Below are 26,853 nucleotides of genomic sequence, written 5' to 3' on the forward strand. Positions count from 1 at the left end.
ACAAACACAAGGGAGAAAGCATGCTGAGAACACGCAATACCTCTCTTCTTCCTGACTGTGGACTGCCCAGATGCCCCACAAGCCCCCTCTGCCATGATGTCCACCCCACTATGGATTGTTCTGTCATGGACCTTTTTCTGTTAGTCATCTTTTTAGGGTATTTTATCACAGCAACAAAAATGTAACTAATACATTTAAATGACATTAATTTCCTAAGTTGAAAAACTCGATATGACTTCCTTGATCATTTACTATGCATTCTGAATGCATATGTAACCTGTTAGATTTTTGTCAACTTAATAGAAGCTAGACTTATCTGGTGAGAGAGAACCTCAACTGAGGAAAGTCACCATCAGGTTGGCCCATAGGCAAGTCTGTGAGGCATTCTCTTGATTGATGTATGAGGGCTTGTCCCACTGTGGGTCTGCCACACTTGGGCAGGTGGCCCTAAGTTGTGTACGGCTGACCTGGTCATAGGTAGCATCCTCCATGGTCTCTGCTTCAGTTCCTGTCCTATTCCTGCCCTGACTTCCCTTCATGATGGACAATTGAAAGCTGAAATCAACTCCTTTCCTCTCCAAGTTGCTTTTGGTCATGGTATTCATCACAGCAAACTAGGACAACTTTTCCCCCCCCCTAAAATTGGGGCAAGGAAGAAAATAGCTGTTAGTAAAGTGCTTGTCTCACATGCACAATGATAAGAGTTCCATCCCTAGACTTCATTAAAAAATGCCCAGTGTGGTAATGGGTAGGGCAAAGTCAGAAGATTCCAGAGAGGCTAGTCTATTTGTTGAACTTCAGGCCAATAAAAGATCCTGTCTCAAAGGAGATGGGCAGCACTCCTGAGACCACACCTGAGGTGGTCTTTGAGCATTCACATACATGTGTAAACACATAATATGCCCAAACACACAAATTTGAAAAAATATCCTCACACACACAAAATCCTAAAACTGCTATGAAAAAGGACTTGGATAGTATTCATAGCTATGGAATCTAACCTTTCTTAGCTTGTGTTATAGGCAAGTCTGTGGGGGCATTTTCTTGATGAACAATTGATGTGGCATAGGGTCCAGCCCTCTGTGGGCACCCTGGGCAGGTGGTCATGGGTACTCCAAAAAGCAGGTTATGCAAGCCACAGAGAGAAAGCCAGTGAAGAGCATTCCTCCAGTACCTGTCTCAGTAATAGGCTATGACGTGGAAATGTAAGATGAAATAAACTCTTTCCTCCTCAAGTTGCTTTTTGTCATGATGTTTAACCCCAGCAAGAGAAGGCAAAATAAGACAGAACCTTTGTGTTAACATATTTCAAAAAGCTGCCTATTTAAAGTTCTTCAGGGAGTGTGTGGGTAGTTATAGAACTCATCAAGTTAAACTTCTCCACACTACTAAGAGAAGTACAATTTACTAGTCCCCTTACTCAGCTTTTTTTCAGGTTGGGTCTTATATAATCTTGAGAGACTCAACAAACTCCAAACAGTATCTACCAATGCATTCAGCTGAATAGATAAGAAAAATCTTGCCAGATTGAATGAAGCTGAGGAAGATGGCTGCAGACAGCTGTGTGATGATGTGCATTCATTCACGTCTCCTGGGCCTACTTCCCTGTCTTCTGAATGATCAGTTATCAAATGCTTGTTAGACAGCAGAGAAAAATGCCCACAGTGAGAACAGTCAGTGGCCTCAAATGTCTGGAGTCTGGAGGGGTGAGAAATTTATGCCTAGTTCCCTTTAAATCCTCTGAAATAACTCCAACAGAACTGTATTCACAGTCTAAGACTTGAGGCTATTTAACAGGGATTTCCCAATTACTCAGAAACACTGTCAAGCATCGAATTCCTATGTGAATACTGGCAAAATAACCATCTCAATCAGAAAGTTTGTTATCTTTATTCAGAAAAGTGATTCAACTGCAGGAGGATGATCTTTGGAGAGGAAATCCCAAGTCTTGTACTCTGTGTATTTTGTTTATAATCCTGATGAGATTCTTCTGTCTGGAGCTTTTCATGCATTCAGGTACTTTGCATGATGCTTGATGTGGTCAGTGATGAAGGTTGCAATGAAGTAGTAGCTATGATCATAACCCTAGAAGAGAAAATAAGACAATGACTTACCAGTCAGAAACCCCAACATTAAATGTTGTTCTTAAGATTCATTCTAACTGTCCTGTTATTTAATTTGCTTGTACATGACCCAAGTATTTTATGTAAGGTTCAATCAAAATCAAGGTTGTCATCCTTGTACCTTACTTAAGAAGCAGCAAAATATGAAGGGAAATCAAACAATCTGCATATCCTAGTTTCTAAGTGTTGCTATTACTATACAATATCCATAGGAGGCCTGTGGCCACACTGACAAGAACCAGCAGGATGCGCCAGGTGTGTTAATTCTTAGAAGCCCTATACTTTATAGGACAAAGGAAGTAACTACAAACAACATGGAGAAAATACAAAAATGCCTTGAGGCTGTAACACTGTTTCAGAAATCAGCACAGGCATCACACATCAATGTGAAGAATCTACCTCTGCTGTGGGGAGATGGCCCAGTTGGTAAAGTGCTTGCTTTACAAGACGAGGACCTGAACTCTATCCAACTCTGTCCAACTCTATCCAACTCTATCCGTGCAACCACCGGAAACAAACAAACGATGTTTACCTTTGGCCTTTACGTGCATAAGCAAACATGTGCACATGCACCCTCAGTCAGAGAGGAAAAAATTCTCATACCATGTCCTATCTTTGAGAAAGAGCAATTCATTAAACCCTACATCAGTTAGGGCAAGCAGCTGTGATGGGAGATGTCATTCTATAAATATGTTTCTCTTATTGGTTAATGAATAAAGCACTGTTGGCCAATAGGAAACCAAGATAGGCGGGACTAGGAAACAAGGAAAATTCCGGAAGGAGTAGGGAAGAGATTGAAAATGGAGGACGGATCTCATTAAATGGGTGTCATCCACTACATTCTTCGATGAATCAGTCAGTTTGGTTTGTTAAGCTGCATGTGCAATTACCTATATTTAGCAACACTTGAAGGGCTCTTTCTCCTCTACTCCAAACTGTAAATGGAAAACCACTCAGTAGGAAAGGCTGGCTCTGGGAATGTAAATACATTCTTCTGGTCTTGGGTCAACTCTCAAAAGGGAGGCAATGCTCCACCACACCATGGCAGCACTTTCTACACAGTGTCTAGAACCAATTAGAAAAGCTCAGGCTGAACCTTTAGTTAATGAGGAAGCTTCTTGAAAGACCTTCACTTGGTTATTTAACAGTCACAGTCTAGGGCACAGATTGGCAGAGGCCAAAACAGCTCCTGACTCTTCAAAAAGGCCCTCATATTTGAGCAGAGAAGCTAGCATTCCCCCTTTATCTTTTCCAAGAAGGGAATACTGTTTCTGGATGTTTCCTCAGCATTATGCCACTGAACTTTTCTCCTCATTTTTGTAACTTTAGGAACTAAAACCAGGATACCTAAGTTCCTACTTTGCCAGGATCAGAGTCTCTACACACTGTCAGAGTTCTACTGCATACCTCTTTTTTTTTTTTTTAAATTTAGATGCCACAAAGCCCCATATTTAAAAAACTATATCAAATAAAAAAATAAATAGTTATCCTCATGAACTAGTCCTTTCCTGTCAAGCAATCTCTTTTGACAACTGAGAACATTTGACATGACAGATGTACAATGAAGACAGTTAAAACATGCACTGGACTGCAGTTGTCTTTCTTTTTATATAAAACTTGTTTTTTCAGCTTAATTTTTTCCTAACTCTTTTCACAACGAGATAGTTATACTTACAATCAAATGATTAAGAAAGTGACTAAACAATAACAAACAAACCATAGCAAAAAAAAAAAAAAATCACACCAAAACAAACAAACAAATAAAACAAAAAAACCAACCTAACCAACATACTACCTCTCAGACCTGAGGGGATCTAAGGTCAGGAAGCTGAGGGGGTGTCTGCAAGTGGCCTCTTAGTAGCCACCACCAAGCAGTGTCTACTCAGCTGATCCAGTTACAGCAAACCTAACGAATTTGCTTCAGGCTGTGCAGTTACTCTTCCTGCCTTGCAAGAAGGAAAATGAATGAAAAGATGTGCCTCACTTCTAGGTTGTGATTGGTGATTTTAGTAAGTTCCTATGATTTTAGAAGAATTTACTATTCTGTCTTAACCTCTTTCCAAGAGCGCCAAACTCTTTCTTTATCACTTGGGACATAGACAGGCATGTTAGAAACTAATACACTTGTTTATATCTTGTCCTAACAATGTTATCCATGTTCTAACTCTAGGCTGTTGTTTTAACAAACTCCAGATATTTTCAGATTTTGCTGGGCCAGAAGCTTCATCTACAGAAAAATCAGAATTCCCTGGCTCAGCCTCAGGGGAAGCAGACAAAGTATCCAATGCATTAAGGCCAAGCAGTTAAGGTCATCTAGGCAAGATAGGAATTAGTGTTTCATTTTTAGCTATAGGCTTCTTGTTTTTTACCGCCTGACAATGGGCAAAATTGCATTCATTTTTCACTGCCAAAATCTTTCTTATTTAAATCAAATTTGGCCTTAGGTATCACAAATTTCACTTCATATACCTGAATGCAATTAAAACCTCTTATTGCCAACATCATCCAATTGCCAACATGTCATCTTCAAGTATCTAAAATCAAAGCAAGACAGTTGTATATAATCTTGCTTTTTAAAACTAAACTAAGGTTTCCCAATACTTGCCTCTTGCAGCCTAAAAACAACAGGGATTTTCTTTTCTGTACAGGCAGCTATGAAGTTATCAGGGAGTAACTGTCCATTTGAAAGAAACTCATCATCTTTTCCTTGATCAATTAATATGTCAATCTGGGAACCCGAATAGGATGTCACGAGACAAGTCGCATCATATGCCTGTAAAAAGAAGAAAACATTGAAAACTTAAGTGCCCAGAATGATGTTTTCCAAAATATATTGAACTAGAACCAAAATTATACTTAAAAGTATTTTAACTTTTAGTCAGACATCCAATTTAAACTTTTGTAAAATTAATTTAGAGGCAATGGTAATTTAGAAATATAAATGCAATTACCAGCCTCAGGACCACTGCCATGATTCAGAACAACTAAAAAACCAAGGTTACTATTACATAGCTGTTCCTGAGTATCTGGGGATTGGCTGTGGAACTCTCCCAAGGATATCAACACCGGCAATGCTTCGGTAATTTATATAAAATAACAGTGTTTGCATATAATCCCCCACACACCCTCTCAAATACTTGAAATTACCTCTGGATTACTCCTAGTACCTGCTACAGTGTCAAGGTGAGGTAGCAGAGAACAAAGACAATAATAAAAAGTTTGAACATGTTCACTACAAATGTGATTAAAATGAATTTTAATTTTTTTTTTTTTTTTTAGTTTAATCAACAGATGTAGAATCCATGAGTATGGAGGAGTAACTACAATGGTCAGCATACACACACACACACACACACACACACACACACACACACATATACACACATACACATTTTATTTATATATTGAACCTGAAAACTTAAGAATGAGTATAGAAACGGTGGTCCATCACTTACCTTCCATTTACTTTGGTCTGGTCCCAAATATCCATTAAAAGCTTTTTTGCCCCAAGAACAAAGCACTGGGTTACAAATTGGAGCAAATGCTGACACAGACTTCAGAGACAAAGGAAATTTAAAAGTAAGTTATATGTCGATAAATCAAATACAAATGCTTGCAAATTACAACTCTGACTTAACACAAAAGCCCTGCAACCATGGCCTCTGCATACTGCAGCTTTGTACAATCAATTTCAAAAACTCACAAACTCAAGTGCTTAATGTAAAGGATGCCTTGGAAGTCAATTTAGGGACAAACAATCTGTAGTGATCTAAATGCGGATGTCTCCCTTAGTGAAACTTGTTAAATGAGGCGTTTCTCTTAAGAACACCACGGAAGCATGGAAGACCGCCTCACTATACACACAGCTTTCTGTTCCTACAGTGTGGGTTCTCGGAGGGCAACAGTGCATCTCACTACTCTAGAGTTCTCATGCGTATAGCTCACATCAACTACATCATATTTTTAAAAGACAACAAAACTTAAGTTCATAATGAATTTAAGTTCACTTTCTACCTTAGACAATAAATTAACTGATTCACTGTACAAAAACTTGAAAACTAAACCCTTACGTTCTAGTGTTGTATTATAGAACTGCTATGAGTGACATTTGCATATCTCAGTAGCATGCCTGAAATGACTGCAGTCTTTCCAAAGGAAACAGAAGAGATCAAACTTAAGATGCTAACACCCTGTGTTTTAAAACATGCATCCCACTTTTAAGCACACTTCATTTTAGTTGCTAAATTAATTTCAGTTGTGGGTTTTCAATCTTGTCTCATTAAAAGAAAAGAAAATCTATAAAGCCTTAAATAAAGTGATGGAGTGGGAGATGGGAGTTGGGGCATGGGGGATGCTGAGAGATGTTTTTAACCAAGTTGCATTTCAACCCTTATTCAGAGCATTAAGAACATAAACTTCTACAATATGAATGTTCTCCATGGTAATCAAATTCAGAATTACAATGATGTTTCTCAAGTTAAAGCAAAGATATACAGACGGTGTCAAATAATAATCAAGACTAACAATCCTGAGGAAAATATGTTCAAAAGTCTGGAAAAGAGACGTGAAAATACATGCTATACTCTTCTAGTTCTTCTCTCAAGGCAGTGAAGACCATTCTGGTGGATTCCCTATGCTACTAATCATACAGCATGTATCATGTGATCAAGTTAATGTCTTCAGCCTACCTCCTGAAACCCTAACCCAAGAAATGTTTAATTCCTGATCCTAAGGCCATTTTAAAATTTCCATCTTTGAAAGTTCCCACTATTCTCTTGTAGTGTTTTAACAATGAAGCTTATTGGTATCTTACTTTGTATTTTCCAGGATTTTTCAAAGCACAAATCAGAGCTCCGTGGCCTCCCATGGAGTGACCAAAAATAGACATCCTCTGTGGGTCCACTGGAAAGTTGGCATTTATGAGTTGTGGAAGCTATAAAGAATAATATGATAAAGATCTCAGAGGAAATGTTAGACTTCCAAAGTTATATATAGTGTCCCAATCAGTACTTCAGAAGCACAGTCGTACAGTGGCTTGAACTGTGAGATTCAAAGAAAAAAAATCTTCAGGTAGACAAGGGTTACTAATACATCACTGAATAATATGTTCACAGATGTTTTATAAAACCAATGGGTAAAGTTAAGACGATAACAGAAGATTGTTTGAAATGTCCTAAATCCTGCCCCCATATTTATTTACTTAGTGTGCACTGTGCACCCTAATGGAGTTCACAGGACAACCTGTGGTAGCCCAGCTCTCTCCTTCCAGGTGGGTACTGGTATAGAACTCAGTCTTCAGCTTGACAACAAATGTTGTTAACATTATAAGGAACAAGTACTTTATGGATGAAAATTATGCAGTAAAAGAATAGTAATATTAGTTATGTAAAAAGTGTTTTCAGAACCTAAATGTCTTAACATTAACAAAAAATATAAAGTACATGGAAGATTATGAAGTTACTAAAATTTGAATAATACTGAAAAATACTTCTAAAATACAGCTAACTTAAATAGGATGAAGTTTTATAATGAGATGATCTGAAAGATCATGGAGTCTCAGCTGGGTGTTGGTGACACACACCTTTAGTCCCAGCACTTGGGAGGCAGAGGCAGGCAGATCTCTGTGATCAAGGCCAGCCTGGTCTACAAAGTGAGTTCCAGGACAGGCTCCAAAACGATACAGAGAAACCATCTCAAAAAAACCAACATGGAGACTGGAAGTACACAGCCAAAGACATCCGAGCCTTAAGATAAATGATTCCAAGTGAAAAGGTCAATAGCCAGAGGAAGTGTGACATCCAGCATATGGGGAGTATTGAGAGGCAATTAACCTCAAAACAACATTCCATGCAGAGAGTTGCTGGCTTGCAGATGTTCTCAAACTGAGGGGTGTGTGTGTGTGGGGGGGTGTCAAAGAACCCTTTTCACAGGGGTTACCCAAGACCATTGTAAAACTCAGATATTTCCATTATGATTCATAACAGTTATGAAGTAGCAATGAAAATAATTTTATGGTTGGGGTCAATACAACATGAGGAACTGTATTAAAAGAGTTTTAGCATTAGGAAGGTTGAGAGCCACTACTCTATAGGGAAGAAACTCAACCTAAAATGTATTTGTTTGAATTCCATTGGGACACTGAATACTCACAAATCTAGTTTTACAGGTTTGATCTGAATATGCAAACTGCACCTCCCCCACCACTACAGTAAATCACATGAAATAACATAGGGAGGGAGGGAACTCAAAACCCATCCTACCAAGAAAAATTACTGACCTATGCTACATTTAAAATAGACTATTTGACTTCATTTTTACATGTTAAACATCTTCTCTCTTGCTCATAAGTATTCCTAAATTTCCTTGTGTTAGATTTTCTATTGCTCAAGTAGTTTTTTGTTTCTCTGTGTAGCTTTGTAGACCAGGATGCCTTGGAACTCACAGAGATCTGCCTGCCTGTGCATCACCTCCACCTGGCCACTCAAGTAGTTTTATGATCGTTCTGTGTTCCATTAATTTCTGCACCCATCTATTCTATTCTATTTTTCCTATGCACCATCCATAGATGTACCATCTCATTCCTACTTTGCTCCCTCTCCCTTTTTACTTTTTAACTATAACATCTTGTAGCTTTAACAATCTTTGATCTCTGTGAGATATTAACAGTTCCCCAGAGCTCCCCATTCCTTCACCTTTTCCCTCCTCATTTCTTTCTTTTTTGCCTATTTCCTCTGCAGTCCTCTGCAGTACTAAATTCTTACAAACTTTGTTTCCTTATAACTCAAACTAACGTAAAAGAGATGACCAACTACATTTGCAGAGTGGGCCCGGCTTCTGTAGTGAATAATATTCTTGGGAATTATGCCTGGTGCACTAAGCCTGTGGTCCTAGGGTTTAGCCACAGATCTACATTTCAATCTACTGTGGAGAATAGATACCTCTATCCTGCTACAATATTGTTCCTTTTAAACTTTGCAAATACTTCTAATGAAAGACTATAATCCAACCTATGAAGTAACCATAGGAACCCAAGTCCCAATGTGCACAAATACCAGATACATGTCATCAAGGCAGTATGACACCTGAAACACAACACAAAACAAAACCCCTAAACAATTCCACAGTAGTGGATTCCACTCTTAGTGATTTCAGATAGAATCTTAGACAAAGAATACAAGAGGACAACTGTAAGAATTTTTAATAAAATCAAGAGAACACAAACTAAATGAGTGAAAAAAAAAATTAACAGGTGAAACAAGGAAATTAATACAGGATATGAAAGAGAAATTCAATGGAAGAAAAATTACTGAAATAAAACTCAGTTGAAATTTTAAAATGAAAAGCTCTTGATTAAATAAAATAACAGAAAGCCTCACCTTCAGAATGAATAAAGTTTATGAAAGACATTAGGGACAGGAGATGAAATAAATGAATCTGAAAATTCAGGTATTGATAAAGACAAAGCTCAAGATCTCTGGGACACAAATAAAAAGCCAAACTTATGAATCAGCGGATTATAGAAAGAAGCTCAAACATAAATAATATAGTCAATAAAACCATAGTAGAAGATTTCCTAAGTCTAGGGATGAAATGGCCATCCAGATTCATCCAGGAAGCATTTAGAATGTCAATAGACAAGACCAGAGAAGAATCTCCCCATGCGTATCATCACTGAAATGGAGTACAGAGAACAGAAAGCACTGAAAGCAGCAAGCAAGAAGCACCAAGTCATACAAACACATCTAACACATCAGACTTCTCAACAGAACACCTGAAACTCTGAAGAGCATGGGGTAATATATTGTAAGCACCAAAATAATAAACTCAGATTACTATACCCAGCCAAACTATCCTTCATAACTAAAAAAACTTCCACAATAATCAATTTAAAGAATTGATGACTATCATAGAAGACACATGAAGGAATCCTATGTACAGAAGAGAAATAAACATATTCATGAGCCCCCCCCCAGAGTAGTCAATATATCACAGAGACACTTTCATATCAACACATCAATGTTTACTGCACAATACCTACATTATGGAATCAAATAAGGTATTCATCAACAGAAGAATGGGTATCAAGAATATGGTGTATATATACAGAATTATATTCAGCCATGAAGAATGAAATTATGTCATTTGCTAGAAAATGGATGTAACTGGAGAGTAACATGTCAAGCATATTAAACTAGACAAATCATATTTTCTCTCATTCGTGGACACTAGATTCTATATAGATACATAAAATCATTTATGTGTATATGACATAAAAGAAGAAAGCAGGGTGTACAAATGCAATATGATGTTGTCATCTAAAGAGTTCATACTTAAGAATAGCACAACCAAGAAAAAATACATACATACACACACACATAGTTTAAGTAAATTTGCTATTTTGTTGGGCTGTATTCATAGCTGTCCTAGGATGCACATGGCCATATGCTGTAGGTTGGCATGCCTGATAGAGGAATAACAATAAGGAAGCAGAGAAGTTAAGGGGTTGTATGTGGGGTGTTGGTTGTATGAAAATGTTGAAACCTAATGCAATGTACAATGAACAAATGCTAACAGGAAAAACCACGTCAATGAAATCTATATTTAAAAAAAGCAAATAAAAATTTTAAAGTTCAGAATATAGCAACACACAACTGTTATTGAGGGTGTAAAAATTATGGGTGACTGGGTACTGGGATGTGCATCAGTAGTGTGTCTAGTATGTATGAGATCCTGAGTTTGATCCCAACACCAAAAACAGCAAACAACTAACCCAAAACTATACATGGCTAAGATTTCAACTGTGTCTGAGTTTTTATGATGTCTGTGATACAGTCCAGGAAAATGCATACACTGCCTATCAGCATTAAAAGAAGCCATGCTTTGGTTACCCTTTCTAATCCAGCCCTTGCTTACTATACAAGTCACCTAAATGAACCAGCTCCAGAACATGAAGGGCTGCTTCATGTGCTGTGTTCTGAGATAACCTAGAAAGTGTGCACAGACCTGAATATAATTATAAAAATCCTTGAATCTACACTTACAGTTAACTTAAAGTGCAGCAACAATAATATTAGCAGACCTTGGAATTTTCTAAATTAAAATTGGTTTTCCAGTGCCTTTCCTGTATTAAAATTCTCAGGTTTGGAAGGGCTTCACATCTAAAACCAGACTCTCAGTGGTCATCAGCTAATAATGACATGACAAATGAACTTACCTCCTCGGTTACATAAGAGTACATCCTGTAATTAGTTTTCCAGGGATCTTCAGTGGCATTCACATAAAACCCAGCACCAGTGCCAAAGTCCCAGCTGTCATCTTCTCCTTTAATATTGCAGCCACCTAGCAAGAAAAAGGTTATACTCTCACCCCTCTACAGTAACTCCCCACATTCAGTAACATCTTTAGTAACGTAGAGTGGCACCTATCTATAATCTCAGCACTTGGGAGGCTGAGATAGGGGACTTACTCATCAGTCAGCCTGACAGCCTAGGCTACTTAGTAAGATAATGACTGCCACCATAGACACTGTTAGCTGAACGTGTGTACACACACAATGGAGCTTTTATGAAACATATGAAACTGTCTTCCAGTTTTTCAGATGGATTTAACTTTCTGGGTCCTTTTCCCTTGAATAGTACATGCCACTTGTTCTGGCCAATAAGGTGAGAGGGAATGGCCTTCCAACTGGAGAATTCAGGAGGCAAGGTAAGCTACTCTAGCCTGAACATCCTCCCACACATTCTGAAAACATGCATCCTTACTCTGTTACTAGGGGCTCCTAGGCTCTCTACTTTCCAGGACTGTTTTGTGATCTTTTCCTGACAACCTTCATGGACCATCTATGACCTTGAGGAGACAGATGTCGATGTTAAAGTCATTATCTTGAACTGAAAATGTCTCCTAATGTTCTTGAAATTATTTCAACTTTTTCCCCCAATCTACTCCCAGTATGGCATTTTAGAGTCATGATGTCACTTGAAAGACCAAAAGATAGTGACAGCAAAATCTGAGAGGGATTGTCTAATGGGTATTATTCTACTTATATCCGAGACTAAAATGTAGAAGAGAATGAAGCATTTTGAACAGGAACACTTACGGGGGCTGGTATCTGGAGCAATAACAACAAGGCCATGTTCTGAGGCAGCTTGCTGAAAGCCAGACTTGGATATAAAATTCTGCTCTGTGCAAGTTAAACCTGAAGATGAGAAAGGTTGTTATGTCAAGCTACACTGAATATTCTGTAAGCTTTAATGATTTGTCATATAGAAAATCAGCTATCTTAGTATTATTAGGTACCTAAGACTGATTTGAGAGTGGCCAAAACTAAATTAGCAATGACGCTTGAGCTGAACCTAACATAGCAGCCCTTTTCCAAAGGTCACTGCTAAGTATTTGAATATTAGCAAAAATGAAGCTTACTGAAATGCATATAAATTAACTATAAAACATTTATAGTTGTTAGCCCACAAGAGAACAGAGACTAAGCCTACTCATAAACAGTATTATATTAATAAGACACAAAGTACAAGTAACATTAAAGTTGATAATTGAATGCTCATATTTCGCTTTAGACAAGATTCTTACTATGCCTTCACTCATTTTTTTCTTTTTTGTTCAATTTATTATTTTATATGTCCATCCCAGTTCCCTCTCCCTCCCTTCCTACCTCCTCCCTCAATTTTACCCTCTCTGCCCTCTCACATGCACCCTAACCACCCTCCCCTCCCATCCCCCCACCCCAATTCCATATGTAGGGGAATGCCATCCAGTTGGGGTCATGTAGATCTGACAGGTCATGTGAAGTAGGGACTAGGGCTTCTCTCCTGTCTCTAGATTAAGGCAGTTATCCCTCCATGGGGGATGTGTTCGCAAGGTCCTTTTGTGCACCAGGGATACATCCTGGTTCCACTCTCTGAGGTCCCTTAGACTGCTCAGTCCTACTGGCTGAGACCCATATTCAGGGGGGCCTGAGTCAGTCCCATGCTGCTTCCCAGCTATCAGTCTGGTGGCCCGTTACCTCCTCCTTGTTCAGGTCAGCTGTCTGTATGTGTTTCTGCAACCTGGTCTTGTCCTCTCTCTCTGCATCTGGGTTCTAGTTCGACTCAGTGTTTAGGTATGGGTGCTTGCTTCTGTTTCCAACAGGTATTAGATGAGGGCTCCATGGATAAGTTAGTTGTTGATCTCACTATCAGGGAAGGGCATTTATGGTAGCCTTTCCACGGATGCTCACATTGTTAGTTGGCGGCAGTCTTGTAGGTCTCTACACCTTTCTTTGGGTTCAATTTTCTCTTCAAACCAATATTTGCTCCTTCTTTTATGTTCTCTCTGTCTCTCTGTCTCTCTCTCTTTCTCTCTCTCTCTGTCTTCTATTCCTACCTGGACTCAATCTTCCTAGTTGTACATGTTTTCCTCTCCTCCCCCTCTCTTTCTCCTACTTCTCTCTCCATTCGCTGCCTCCCCCCCACTTCCCCTGTGCTCTGGGGGACTTGTTCCTTCCTGCTTCTGTAAGGGACTTTATATGAATCTCTTAGAACATTTAAAAACTAGAGACAGATCTGACTGCCTATTCCTCATAGGAAGATCATATACAACTACATATGTAATGCCCTCCAATGGTATTTACCCCCATAAAGCTCAGATGCTATGCACTGTTAAGATTTCAATTCTGATCTGGGTTAATAATCTCTAACCAAAGAATAAGACTTTATAGTTTACTACAAGAAAATAGCAGAAAAAGGACAGGTCTATAATGACTTAGAAACCTGTGTATGACCTTGGATAGCATTTAGCTTCCTAAGCCTGTCTTCTGAGTTACATGATTTCTAAGATAAATTTAGTTGTATAATAGCATGTTTTCTAATCAAGTACCCAATTTTATTGCTATTGCTATTGGTGGGTGTAATACACTTTTGGGGAAATCAAAATTGGTCCTGGTTTGAATGAGAATGTCCCCCCAAAGGTTTAAACATTTGAATACTTAGTCCCCAGGTAATGGCACTGTCTGGGTATGAAGGTCCTTATGCTAACAGAAAAGCATTAGGGGAACCAGAAATGTTAAACACACAAGGTTGTCTCTTCAAAGGGAGGGATGTATAACCTGGTTTCTACCCAGAAGGCTGGGAGAGGATGTGGTTAATAGCCTGTTAATAGACCTTTTCATTATCTGTGTGGCTGAGACCACACCAGATCCTACCCCAGATACAAGCTTGTTTTCCTCAGTTAATCTATAGAACCTATCTTTATGGAAGATGTCACACATCCTTTCCAAAGAGGTTCAATGTAGTGACGTATTAGGTTTTATTGGACACACAGGATAGAGTTAATTATCACTAGGAATCTTTTCACCAAATTGTGCTGTGGTTAAACATGCCTAAAACAAATTACATGTGGTCAGACTCTCGAAGTTAGAGCCAAGACTGGCTACTGAGTTGTGCTGAACTCGATTTCCTTTTTGCTTCCTCTAGATCCGCACTCTGCTGGCTGTGGTGCTTGCAGAGATCCCTCACACTTGGGGGAGGATTGAGAGCTCCTCACTAGAGGAAGTGTATCATTGGGGATGGGCCCTACTTCCAGTGTGATGAGAGCATACAGACTCTAAGCGCTCCTCACTAGAGGACGTATATCACTGGGGATGGGCTTTGAGAGCATACAGACTCCCTTACTTCTCTGTTTCATGCTTTCAGTTGAGGCTGTGACTTCTCAGCTTCCTGCTTCTGCCACCACACCACACTGCTTACTGCCATGCTTCCCTCCATGATGGACTTCTAACCTCTGCTCTGTGAGCCTAAATAAACTCTTCTTTCTGAGTTGCTTCTGGTCATGCTATTTTATCATGGCAACAGAAACTAACCCTGGCATTAGGGGAGTCTCTTTGATGGATTTGTTAACATAAGAACTAATTTTGTGGAAATAAGATACCATCTGTGACAACTGGGTTGCTCTAACTCTCCTTACAGTTGCGTTTAATAAAGATGTGCTCATATTTTATGAAAGAGAAGTAAACACAGGGGCTCAGAACCACCCTTGTGTACCTTAACTCTCACTGCCTGTCCTATCGTCTGATTAGGAATACGACCATGGATAAGAAGCACTGTGTTCTTTGGACTCCTTAAACTGCTGCAGTGAAGCTCTATGGAGTTCAGTGTTCAGAGCACATCTAGGAAGTTTCTTGTCTATGGTTTCTAAAGCATGCATCCTTGTGTTCCAGTTCTGTCTAATTCTGTTTGTTTGACTGCTAGAGTCTTTGGGCAGGTACAAATTATGAATAAGTTTCCCAAGCCTTATCACTGATTACTGACCTTGATATTCTCAGCTAAGTTACTTGGTCTAATTGAAAAGGGAATAAAAATACAATTCTCTAAGTCTGAAATTATTCTCAAGATAAAGTTACAAAATGGAGTATGACAGCCTTTAAAAATTTTAAAACATATGTTTTATTACTTTTTAATTACATGTGTATGTGTGTGTGCATGTGAGTGCAGGTACCTGCACCCTCAGAATCCAGAAGATGGTGGTAGGTCCCCTGGATCTGTAGTTACAGGAAGTTGCGAGCTGCTCGATGTGGGTTCTAAAAAGCCAAACTTGGGTCCTCTACTAGAGCAGTACCTGTTCTTAACCACTGAGCCATCTCTCCAGCTCCATCTGCAGATTTTTATAAGTGACTCAAGAAGTAGATAAGTAGGTCACAATAAAAAGGCAAGACAAATTTCCTTTATGAAACGCCAAACTAAAATACTTACCAGACAGCCAGTAGAGTGCAGGACATTTGCCACTTTCTGCCTGTGGTGGTAGGTAGACAGCAAACCTCATTTTACATTTCAGCTCAGCACTGCAATTTTAACAAGCACACAAAAGTATTAATGTTCTTTATTAATCAGGGCAGATACGAAATAATTTATCAATTTGGAAAAAGAATAATAAGCAGTAAAGAATTTTTAAAATATGATTTAATATTCAAAGTGCCAACCCTTAATAGATTTACTGTACTCCTTGCAAAAAGCATGAAGCCAGCTTAGTATACTATTCCCCAGCCTGAGCCTATGCTTTAAAGCTGAATAAATTAAAAAAGTTATATGTAATTCTCAATGTAGCACTTCTGTTAAAGTCTATATCTAGTGATATGTCATAGCAAAGGGACTTCTATAAGAAATTAATTCCAAAACTAAGACTCTTCAGTTCTACATTGGCTCCTGGGCACTAAAATGTACCGTACCCTTAACTTCCTGTCATCACTAATATTTTATCAGAGCTACTTGGCTTGCAACGAGACACCTTTGCTTCTTGATCCCTTGTCTTCGGCTCTCACTCTAGTCCCTCATTAGAAGCATGATACCCAGCTTTTTCCAGAAAAGAACACATAGAAAATACATGAAAACTGTCTTCATTCTCCACATACAAGATGTGAGGTCAGATGTGGGCTCATCCTTCAGAATTTAAGGCATCACTGTCATCTCTTTGATTCTGGTGTGGCTCATAAGCTAACCTGTATCTGCAAAGAATCTCAATTCATTTCCTTCTTGAAACGTTTAGAATTTTCTTTGTGCCCAATGCTCTGACACTTCACAGCACTGTGGTGTTTCTTCCATTGTGCTGGTTAGCCTTTTTAATCTGATAATTTAAACCATTCAGTTTAAGAATTCTAGAATTCTCCCTCACGGTAAATTGGTAAGTTAGTACACAGCCTGTGTGGGTGTTCACATCATGGTACCTGTGTAGCAGTCAGAATAGCTTGTCTGGAGTCAGTTCTCTCCTTCCACCCATGGGTTTTGGGGTGTGGTGGGTCTGACTAAGATGCACCCCACTGACTCATAGATTGAATGCTTGGTCATGATGGAGTGGCACTATTTGAAAGGGTTAAGTGGTGTGCCCCTGTTGAGATGGTTCCACTGAGGGTGGGCTTTGAGGTTTCAAAAGTCCATGTCAGTCCAGTCTCCTCTCTGCCTATGGGTCAGGATCTAGCTCTCAACTACTTCTCTGGCACCATGCCTGCCTCCTTCCATGTTCCCTGCCATGATGGTAATGGACTAAACCTATCAAACTGTAAGCATGGGCCAGCCTTGGTCATAGTGTCTCTTCACAGCAACAGAACAGAGACTAAGACATGGGGATCAAAGAATTTAGGTTGTCAGGCTTGATGGCAAGTGCCTTTACCTACTGAGCCATCTTGCCAGCCCTAAAGTATTTCTTTATCCTTTGTAGGAACATGATTTTATTTTTCAAGCACCGTATTGCTGTTAGGCTTCTTGGACTGGTTTTCTAATTTTCTTATTTACTACTTTTGCCTTATTCTACTTTCTAAAAAGTTCAATTGAGATTTATCATCTCTGCTATTAAATTTTGATTTCTGGGTATTTTGTCCTTAGACATTTTTAATAGCACTGTCCTCTAGGGTTTGAGCCAGTAATTTCCCTATGCCTGTGACATTTGAAGCTTGTACTCTGCAGTCTCCTCCCCCAGGGCCTTTTCCTTTATACTCCCTGAACAAGCATTTTTCAAACTAAAGACATCACTCAAATATCTAGAGACTTCTAGTCATCTACTACTACTCCACATTGTAACACTAGTACATTGTAACACATTGTAACTGCTAATCACTATCTCATTGCTGAATGGGGTCTAGCTAGACATTTTATTAACAGGTCCCCATCACAACATCTGCTCTCCTGGAGTAGCCAAATTCCCAAGAAGAAAAACCTAACCCCCCAAATTTTAGCTACCAGGAAAAATTCAGTGTGCCAATTCTTCTTGTATCTGCTTGCATTGTTTTATCCTTCACCCACTGTGTCTAGAATTCCCTACTACAAAATGTCTACCTTCCCTGGATAATAAACCTTTAGTCTTTGGCCAAAGCAGGAAAAGCAGCAGTCTGACTATATAGAATGTTGAGACAATCTGAGGGCTCTGAGTTTTAAAATGAACTTTCATCATCCTGTCCCTCTTCTCCACTTTCATCTTTCCAGTAGTACCAGTACTTCTTAGGAATTTATGTAATCACATCAATTCTCAGGCTAGAATTCAGTTTTCTAGGCTTTGCTAAATTAAGTAGGTATGTAACTATCTGCATTTAGGCGTCTAAAATACTGTTCTTAGCTCCTATCCTCTGATTCTTTGTCTCTGAGCGTGTGTGTGTGTGTTTAATACATTTGTCTAAGAAATATTAGTGGGATTTCAGAAGGTGGTAGAGGCAAATATGTCTGTTTAAGCTGCCAATTTAATCAAGTCTAGGTTTTTTTGTTATATTAGAATACCCATAGATGGTGTTCCAGAAAAATTTTGGAGGCCATCACAGGATTGCCTTTATCTCATAACACCCAAGCCAGAAATAACTAAATGTGAAATTTTCAGATACATAGTACGAGTGGGACAGAGAAAGCAGGTTTATAAGTGGGAGTTTTATTTAAAACTGCAACAAAACACAAAATAAAACCAAATGAGAGGTATCTACAACTGTACCTTAATGCTTACCTGTCATGTTCAAAAACTTTCTGGAGCCCTCCAAAGCACCTATTGCTGGAAATCTGCTTCAAAGCCATTCTCCTGTGGGCAAAGATGAATCCCATTCATTCTAAAGGCATTTTAATTCCTAAAAACTTTGAGACAAAACTGTTCTCTGATCAAATTATCTAAACGCAAATTGTTTCTAGACAATGTCCGTACTTGGTATATCATCAGTGAAGTTTGCTGTCCTTACGGTTGTGAGCTGCCTCACATTCTTTCAAGACAGATCTTAAGTTATTGAATAATTTGAAAAATTACTGAACACTTTCAGTATCATGGGCATTTTCTATACACCAAGGCATTCTTTATATGTACATCAATTACTCACCTTATGAGTTTTTACAAGAAAGTGACAAGATATTTTTGTTTGATTAACATTTCTTTCAAACAAATAAATAAGCAAAAGTAAGCTGTTAGCTGTGAATTAAGAAAATAGCTTTAATGTCAGGGAATTTTGAAGCATGACAATTAATTCCTTCCCTCTGCAGTGAATCTGTTTGGTTTTCATATGAAGATAAATTTAAACATAAATAAACATATTATCTTTCAATAGAAAATGCATGAAAAAAACTTGGAAAATCATTTTTATCATAAATAGCATTTCAAGAGAAGAATCAACTGATTCTGGTGAGCACCTCTCACAGAAAGATTTCCCTTCCATCCCTAGAAGAACTATATTCAGATATGCAGTGATGGGTCTTACACAGGGCACCTTCAGGCACCAGAAGCAGGTGTTACCACTCTCGTGGTCTCAGTGATGTAACTGGGTGATATTCCAGGTACTCTTAGATGTGTAACATCAGCTTAAAAAGTGAATTCTGGAAATGTTTTTGCACAATTCTAAGTGAGAGTAATTCCAACCCTGCCTTTAAGTCTAGATACTTGGTTGTACTTTGGAGAATTGTAACCTGAACTTTGGTGGGAGACACCATCATGCCACTTTTAGCAGCTTTGTGGTCCTGCTGTCTAGAGGATCATAGAGCTTTCTGTTTTCTTTTCTCTTCTTAAAACAAAACAAAACAACAACAACAAAAAAGGTATTCCAGATGAACCAATTCAATTCTATAGGATTAGGGTAGCTAAACATAAAAGAAAGTACTCTTTGTTCAAAGATAGCTTGGTTTCTAACTTATGAAATATCAACTCTTACATGACAAAGTATTCCATAACATGTTATTATTCTATATAAATTTCGGTTATTCTCACTCATGTCCTAAAACATTAACATTACAGAGGCAGACAATATATATATTATTTTATACACATATGAACAAGACCAAGGAATACAATTTATTTGCTAAAGTATTCTACAATAAAACCTTATTTCCTTAAGCCTAGCAGAAGCTACATCTGCTTCCTTAAAACATGGCACACTGAGCATATATTTGGTACCTAAGAAGCACCTAATAATTATTGTGATTTGTAGAACTGATGAGTAGTTTTTTGAACTTCTTGACTTTTTGTATCATTTGAAACTGTTACTCATCTATCTGAATAAACCACAATTCTGTTTCCTCTGCTTTTAGACTGTGGCTGAATTCTAAATCAGAATTTTTTTTCCTTGGCCAGAAGAAACATGGTTAAAATCTTTTGTAAAAAACTTAGTAGAATGCTGAGAGAGAGAGAAGAAAAACTTAACAATTTCTTCTATTGTTTTATAAATTCAATTTTAAATCAAGTAAACAAGTGATTATATATTAGGTGATTATATTTTAATAAAACTTTTCTATGTGAAAAATAAAAACTGCTTTAAACCATATCACTATCATTTTTAACTGAGTCACCAATAATGAAACTTAAGTTTACCTGTTCAGTTGTTACTTGTTCTTTCTGTCTACACCAAAGGGCAAAGGATCTAAAAAGAAATGGAATGTAATCAGGACATATTTTACCATAGCTCAGGCTATTCAGAGTCTATTCACACTGATGTATTTTCAACAGAGACTCTCCTTTGAGGGAGGTAATTGTTGACTTGGGAAATACAGCTGATGGGACAAAGACCTCAACCCCCTAATCACCTTAATACATTCTCAGTCGGAACAGAGAGGGTTTATTTAGTCAAGGACACATGACATATATGACAGTGACCCTGTAAGTAGAACTGAAAATGTCCATCAGCCAGCATACACATGGCTGGAGAGGGAAGACATTCAGTGAAGATTTAACAGAACCATTTGCAAAGTTCAGTAAGATGTTTACATTTTTAAAAACACGAGACCAAACACCAACAGGGTTTTATTAAAGAAGATGGTGATCAGTCACTTACTAAATTCAGGACTAAAAGGGAAACTATGTAAGCCACACTCTCCTCTCCAGCTCCTAAGAAAAGAGCCTCAGGCAGGCAGTACACGAGGCATCGCTGTGGGAGAGGACAGATCCATATGTGTGGCCCCCTAAAGATCTTCCAGTGGGATGAAATGTGGAGGAAGATAGTAATATTGATGCGACCCATCCCATGCAATCAACCCTGCCTAGTGTGTGATTATGTCTTAGTTTTTATAAAAAGTTTGTAAAAACTCAAAAAACAGAAAACAAAGCCCAGCAAAAGCTGATAAAATAAGAATGGCTGCATAATTGTACAATGTTAAATAGTTCTAGAAACTACAAAGTTTATAAAGTAAGAAGTTAAAGTATGGTAAGGTTGATTTATTATTGAATAAGATACTTCAAAATAAATCTAGTGTAGCTCATTTGTGAAATCTATAAACATATCCTAAGGTTTCAGGGTCAATTACATTCAACCACTGGCTCACACCAGCAACTCCTGACTCGTAAGCTCCACTTACAGTAAGCAGTGTTTGACTGGCATCCTTTTTTTTTTTTTTTTTAAATCTTTTATACCATATTTTACTGCACATCTTTATGTGTAGATATACAATTAGTTACCACTGTATTCCAGTTGCCCACCATATTCTGTACATTGTACATGTTCAAAGTCAAAGTACTGTCTAGGCTTGCATAGGCTCATTCTGGGATGCTCACACATGAATGATCCCTCTTAAGAACACATTTCTCAGGACTTAGCCTAGTTGTTAAGCAATGTATGACTATGTCTATTTGCCACAAGGCTTAGGGTTGGGTCAAAGAACTTTGACAATGAACATACACTTTTGCTGCTTCACAATGAGTAGACACTTTCTGCTGCTTTGGGGGCAGGGACTCAAACTCATAGAACTGACCACCATTTCTTTACTCAAAAACTCTTTTTCATACACGCCCCCCTCCCACCACACACCTGAGCCCCTTTCCTTGCTCTCTGCACATACTTTCCCCCTAACTCATATTCCCTAAACAGTTTCTGGGTTGAAAAATCTAAATCTGCCACTTTATGTTCAAAATGTTATGCATTAGTGCCAGAACTGCTAGGTCCTTCTATCACTAGCTAATAAAAATCAACACATTTAAATTAAACTTAGGTCATTCACTTCAAGCCAACTTCCTTTTTCATTGTCTTCTGTTTACAGACCCTTGCCTGTGCAGCCTGACTTACATCTGAAATGTCTCAAAGTTCAACTTTAAAATTTTCCACTATCAAGTCGGACTTGGTTGTGCATGCCTTTAATCCAGCAGATGGGAGGCAGAGCCAGGTGGATCTCTTGTGTTGGAGACCAGCATAGTCTACAAAGTGAGTTCTGGGACAGGCAAATAAAAATAATAAATAAATCCCACTATCATCATAGCAATTACATAAGCTACTAGATAACTAAAACCTTAGTTTACTTTCTTACTAGTATGTCCCACTACAAACAATACCGTTATAGAAGCCTGGGTTTTCATTCGACTTCTCAATGGATGCCTTTAACAAGCTCACCTTTAGTCCTAACATGGCCTACATAAAAATGACAGTAAATTTTTATTAATTTTCAAAAACAGTAAATGCCATCTTTCGGATGACCAACCAGAAATGACCCATAGAGGACAGCCTATACCCGAACTGTTAGAACTGGGCTCCAGCTCCCAGGTGCACGGCCTCCCGCGCGCTCCCGAGGGCGCCTCGGGGTGAAGGGTCACCCATGCCCCGGTGGCGTCGCCAGCAGCCCAGCCGGGGTTCCGGGGTAGAATGCTTTCCTGGCTGCTCCGCACTGGAAAGCTTTGCAACAAGCTGCACTAGCAGGCACTCCACCAACCCGAGCTTCCCAGCAAGCCTGGCGCCCCAGGTCACACATTGTTTCCAGCTCCCCGAAGTTAATGCGATTAGCAGGCCGGGCGGGCCAAGGCCAGCCCTGCCACGGCGGGACGGCAGGGATCGTCCCCGCTCTCGCGCCGCCTCCGTCACCGCCGCTCGTCTCGGCGTCTGCGGGACAGCTGCCCCAGACCCAGGCGGTGGAGGAAGCCTGGGGCCCGCCGTTTTCTCCTTCTTACCTCAGTGAGAGACAGCTCCCGGGGACTCGGAACGCCAGGGAAGAAGGGTGGAGCTTTTAACATGTCCGCCTCGAGACCCGCCCCTCTGGCCCCGCCCACGCGAGATGGCCCGCTCCGCCCTCCCTATCAGACACGCCCCGGGGCGTGCCCACGCGGAGTCTCCGCCCCAGGGCACGCCTCCTCCTGGGCCGCCGCCCCGCCCTCAAGGCTCTTCCTCCCCTCCTTCCCCCCCTTCCTTCCCCCTGTCCCTGCAGCCCGCCCTCCGGGGCTGCTCCCATTCTGTGGCCCCGCCCTCTGGTCGCACTCTCCCTGTGGCCCTGCTCTAAGGCCACTGCCCGTCCTCCCCGGGCCCTGCCCCTCCTCTACAAGGCCATTCCTGACTGCCTTTTCACAGGTTCCTCTGGTCGCTGCAAATGTCAGGGTAGCCAAAGTGCGTTTGTTGTGACATTGGACCTCTAGACCTCTGCAGCGCTCTTCAGATGATCCCAGAAGGCAACGAGGGAACGAGGCTCTAGAACACCAGCGGGCCTGCCCCAGATAACTTGTGGAAAGGGCTTATGTGTAACTCTTCAGTTGCTTTGGAACCTGGGCGAAATTTCAAATTCGCACCTCTGCCCCAAGTCTTCAGTGCACCTGCTTTGAGTTGGAGCTTCTAGAGGGTGACACAGTAACTCTGTCAATGTCCATTTTTCTTCCCCCTTCCCTCAAAAAAAATTTGAACTGCTTAAGAGTTACTGGTTAATTATTTACAGCAGATCTCTGCTTCATCCAATGTAGCCAGCAAGTGTACTTTGTTCAGAAAATTAAACATTACAACTAATTTTTAAAATCAGAATTTAGACAGCTAGGTTGTGAATACTATACACAATCTGGGGGTTAACGAGCACACAGCCTGTGCTTTTGCGTTAGAATGGTCGGTCAGAAGGGCACAGAGCCTGCTCTGTGTATAGACTCTACTTTTTAGTCTTGCTCAGGGACCTGCAAATTACATGGCTAGTCTTGCTGAAATAGCAAGTAGGTGAACTGAGCACTATGGACTATAACCTAAATGTGGATGAGCTGCCATGCAGAACACTGCTTTTCTGTGTCATGTGATTCACCTATTTAAAACTTAATAAAAATATTATTTTGAGAAAGCATGAAGGTGAATTTACTATTATTATTATTATTATTATTATTATTATTATTATTATTATTATTTTCCTGGCTAGCCTGAAACTAGTTGTGTAGATGAGGCTGTCCTTGAACTCAGAGATCTACCTGCTTCTTTTTCCCCAGTGCTGGAATTAAAGGTGTCCTCTACCACTCCCGGCATAACTACTTTTAAATATAACTACTGAAAAGGCAATTATCTTCAAACTGAGTTTCACAACCAAAACAATAAAAGAATGCCCAAGTCTGCAGGTTTTTTCTAATTGTTAAATGTTTGAATAATGTTTAAAGGGTGTTCAATTAGTAAGTTGATTTCTTTGAGGTATAGACTAATTTTCTTAAAGGGTTTTTATAGTCACATGAGGTAATAATAATCATGATGACTCTTGCAGTTGGCATGAAATTATATTAGATCCAAACTTCTATTTCCTAAAATATCAAGAGTATATATTAGTATTTGGATAGGGAAGTAAAGTAAGCTGAACCAGAAAGTAATGTTGATATTTCTGATAATGAAAGTGAGTGAATATTAATAATTTAAAGAAATATGTCCAAAGCCAGGTGGTGGTGGTGCATGTCTTTAATCTCAGTACGTAGGAGGCAGAGGCAGGTGGATCTCAATGAGTTCAAGATCAGCCTGGTCTACAGAACGAGTTCCAGGACAGCCAAAGCTGTTACACAGAGAAACCCTATCTTGAAAAACAAAAAATCAAAACAAAACAAAAAAATATGTTCAAAATATCCTAATGCTGGACCCTTTAATACAGTTCTTCATGTTGTGGTGACCCCCAACCATAAAGTTATTTTGTTGCTACTTCATAACTGTAGTTTTGCTACTGTTATGAATCATAATATAATATATTCCGTTTTTGATGGTCTTAGATGACCCCTCCCTAAGGTCATTCTACCCCTCCCTGCAAGGCATGGTGACACACAGATAGAGACCCACTGACCTACAGGTATGTGACTGAGAATATTCAGTGTCTCAGTTTGAATGAATATGAACATAACGTAATCAACAAAGAATATAACGAAAATGATAAAAACTCAAATCTACTTAAATTCTGTGGGAATGGAGATTGTCTTAACTTTCCAAAAAACTTTATACACTAATGTAGAGCATAATAATTTTGAGAGCTGGGAAATGCTGTCCCTGGTGAGAGCTCTCTCCCTGGTTTGCAGAGGAGCACCTTGGTACAAGTTCGCTGCAAAGAGCAAGAGCTCTGGTCCCTTCTTTTGTTGGGGCATTTGTCACACTTGTGAGAACCTTGTGCTTATGTCATAATTATCCCCCACAATTATCCACTTCTAAATGGCATCCAATAAAAGTTCAGTCTGGGCATCTAGATGCCTGGCTCTAAAATACTTGTTTAACCTGTAATGCTAACAAACCTGGGTCTGAGTCTAGTGATACGCACTTTTGAGAACCGTGTCTCTCTCCTCTCTGAGAGAATTTAATCTAATTCTCTACATAGGTCAGTGTGCATGTGTGCATTGGTAGTGAGTCATTGATAGGTATTTTCACTCACAATCCTGGCAGTGGATGCTGCCTTCTGGCTAGAGCATTGGCCTGTCTTCATGGTGGCTCAAGTACATAATGATGGGCTCTAGTCCCAGGAGAAAGAGACAGGGACTGCATATCCTTTCCAAACATGCACACACACACACAACACATATGTGAATGAGTGCATGCATGGGGGCAAGTGTTTTTGTCCGTGTCATATCCATGTGGAGGCTGGTGATCAATCTGGGTATCTCCCTCTGATTCTTCACCTTATACTTTGAGACAGGGTCTCTCATTGACTTGGAGCTCAACAAGTAGTTAAAAACTAGCTGTGCAGTGAAATCCTGTGATCCTCTTGCCTCTACCTCTCAGCATTGGAGTTACAGGTGTGTACCCCAAAGTCCAGTTCTTCTTACACAGTTGCTGAGGTCTGAGCTCAGGTCCTCATACTTACACAGCAAACACTTTACCCCCAGCCAGCTCCCCGGCCCCAGAAGTTCAGCTTGAAAATCATGGACTGCAAAGCCTGATGACTGAGTGTGAGTTGGGCACAGTGATGGCTTCAGTTGTTTAAAACATTTTTTTTTTAATTCCATGTTTTCTAAAGAGGTAATCTAATATATTTATACTGTATATTGGTGTCTTTAAAAAAATGTCTCCACCTCAATGGTAATCATACTGTTATTGTTAATTGTTGAGGGACTGTGTTCTTGTCTTTTTTATATATGTGATTTATTTCTGTTGATATTTTCAAGCAAATGTTTTTGGATTTATGTGTGAACTTAAACATTTTTAATTTAAGATAAAGTTTTTCAAGAGGAATTATTGGGCCAATTGTTTTGGACATTTTTATTGCTCTTGAAATCTACTGCCATATTTCTTTCTGAAAAGTTCGTAAGTGCCATGTTTATCATCCCCACTTTCATACACTAGGATAATATGTATTAATATGAGTTACTCTTTTTTAAAACTTTCTAATAATTATGTGCTGCATCAGTCTGTGGATGTGGCACATTTCCCCTAACAAATATTACAGTAACGTGGTAACTAATCCTGTAAAAACAAATGCCAAGCATAGTTACATGAAATACCACCTTTCTTTGCTCATTCTCGGGGACAGCAGTTAGACAAGGCACAAAGAGGGATAAATTATTGTGGTGTTTTGTTTGCACAAATAAAGTGTGTCTGAAGGTCAGAGAGATGAAGAAACAATCT

At 39.3% G+C, this 26,853-nt stretch overlaps 1 protein-coding gene across 2 annotated transcripts; it reads right to left on the reverse strand.

Moving 5' to 3' along the window:
• Window positions 1-1,874: 1,874 nt before the first annotated feature.
• Esd (esterase D) lies at window positions 1,875-23,022 on the reverse strand. Of its 2 annotated transcripts, XM_051195380.1 has the most exons (10): window positions 22,983-23,021; window positions 20,427-20,475; window positions 18,588-18,659; window positions 15,863-15,951; window positions 12,220-12,318; window positions 11,338-11,462; window positions 6,937-7,056; window positions 5,579-5,677; window positions 4,729-4,896; window positions 1,875-2,085 (listed from the first exon to the last, which is right to left on the reverse strand). In XM_051195380.1, the coding sequence occupies exons 3-10, from the start codon at window positions 18,653-18,655 to the stop codon at window positions 2,005-2,007; spliced, it is 849 nt and encodes a 282-aa protein (XP_051051337.1). In that variant the 5' UTR covers window positions 18,656-18,659; window positions 20,427-20,475; window positions 22,983-23,021; the 3' UTR covers window positions 1,875-2,004. The 2 variants fall into 2 exon arrangements, with proteins under 2 accessions (XP_051051337.1, XP_051051338.1); XM_051195381.1 differs by lacking the exon at window positions 4,729-4,896 and having other exon boundaries at window positions 22,983-23,022.
• Window positions 23,023-26,853: the final 3,831 nt, after the last annotated feature.

The sequence above is a fragment of the Phodopus roborovskii genome, unplaced genomic scaffold (assembly GCF_943737965.1).
Source record: "Phodopus roborovskii unplaced genomic scaffold, PHOROB, whole genome shotgun sequence".
Taxonomy (NCBI): domain Eukaryota; kingdom Metazoa; phylum Chordata; class Mammalia; order Rodentia; family Cricetidae; genus Phodopus; species Phodopus roborovskii.

Excerpts from the sequence above, each read along its gene's own strand:
- Esd (XM_051195380.1), bottom strand. The coding sequence starts at position 18,655 with ATGGCTTTGAAGCAGATTTCCAGCAATAGGTGCTTTGGAGGGCTCCAG. Across the intron at positions 12,319-15,862 it reads TGCACTCTACTGGCTGTCTG|GTTTAACTTGCACAGAGCAG; the intron begins GTAAGTATTTTA and ends TCTCATCTTCAG. Across the intron at positions 4,897-5,578 it reads CAGACCAAAGTAAATGGAAG|GCATATGATGCGACTTGTCT; the intron begins GTAAGTGATGGA and ends TTCTTTTTACAG.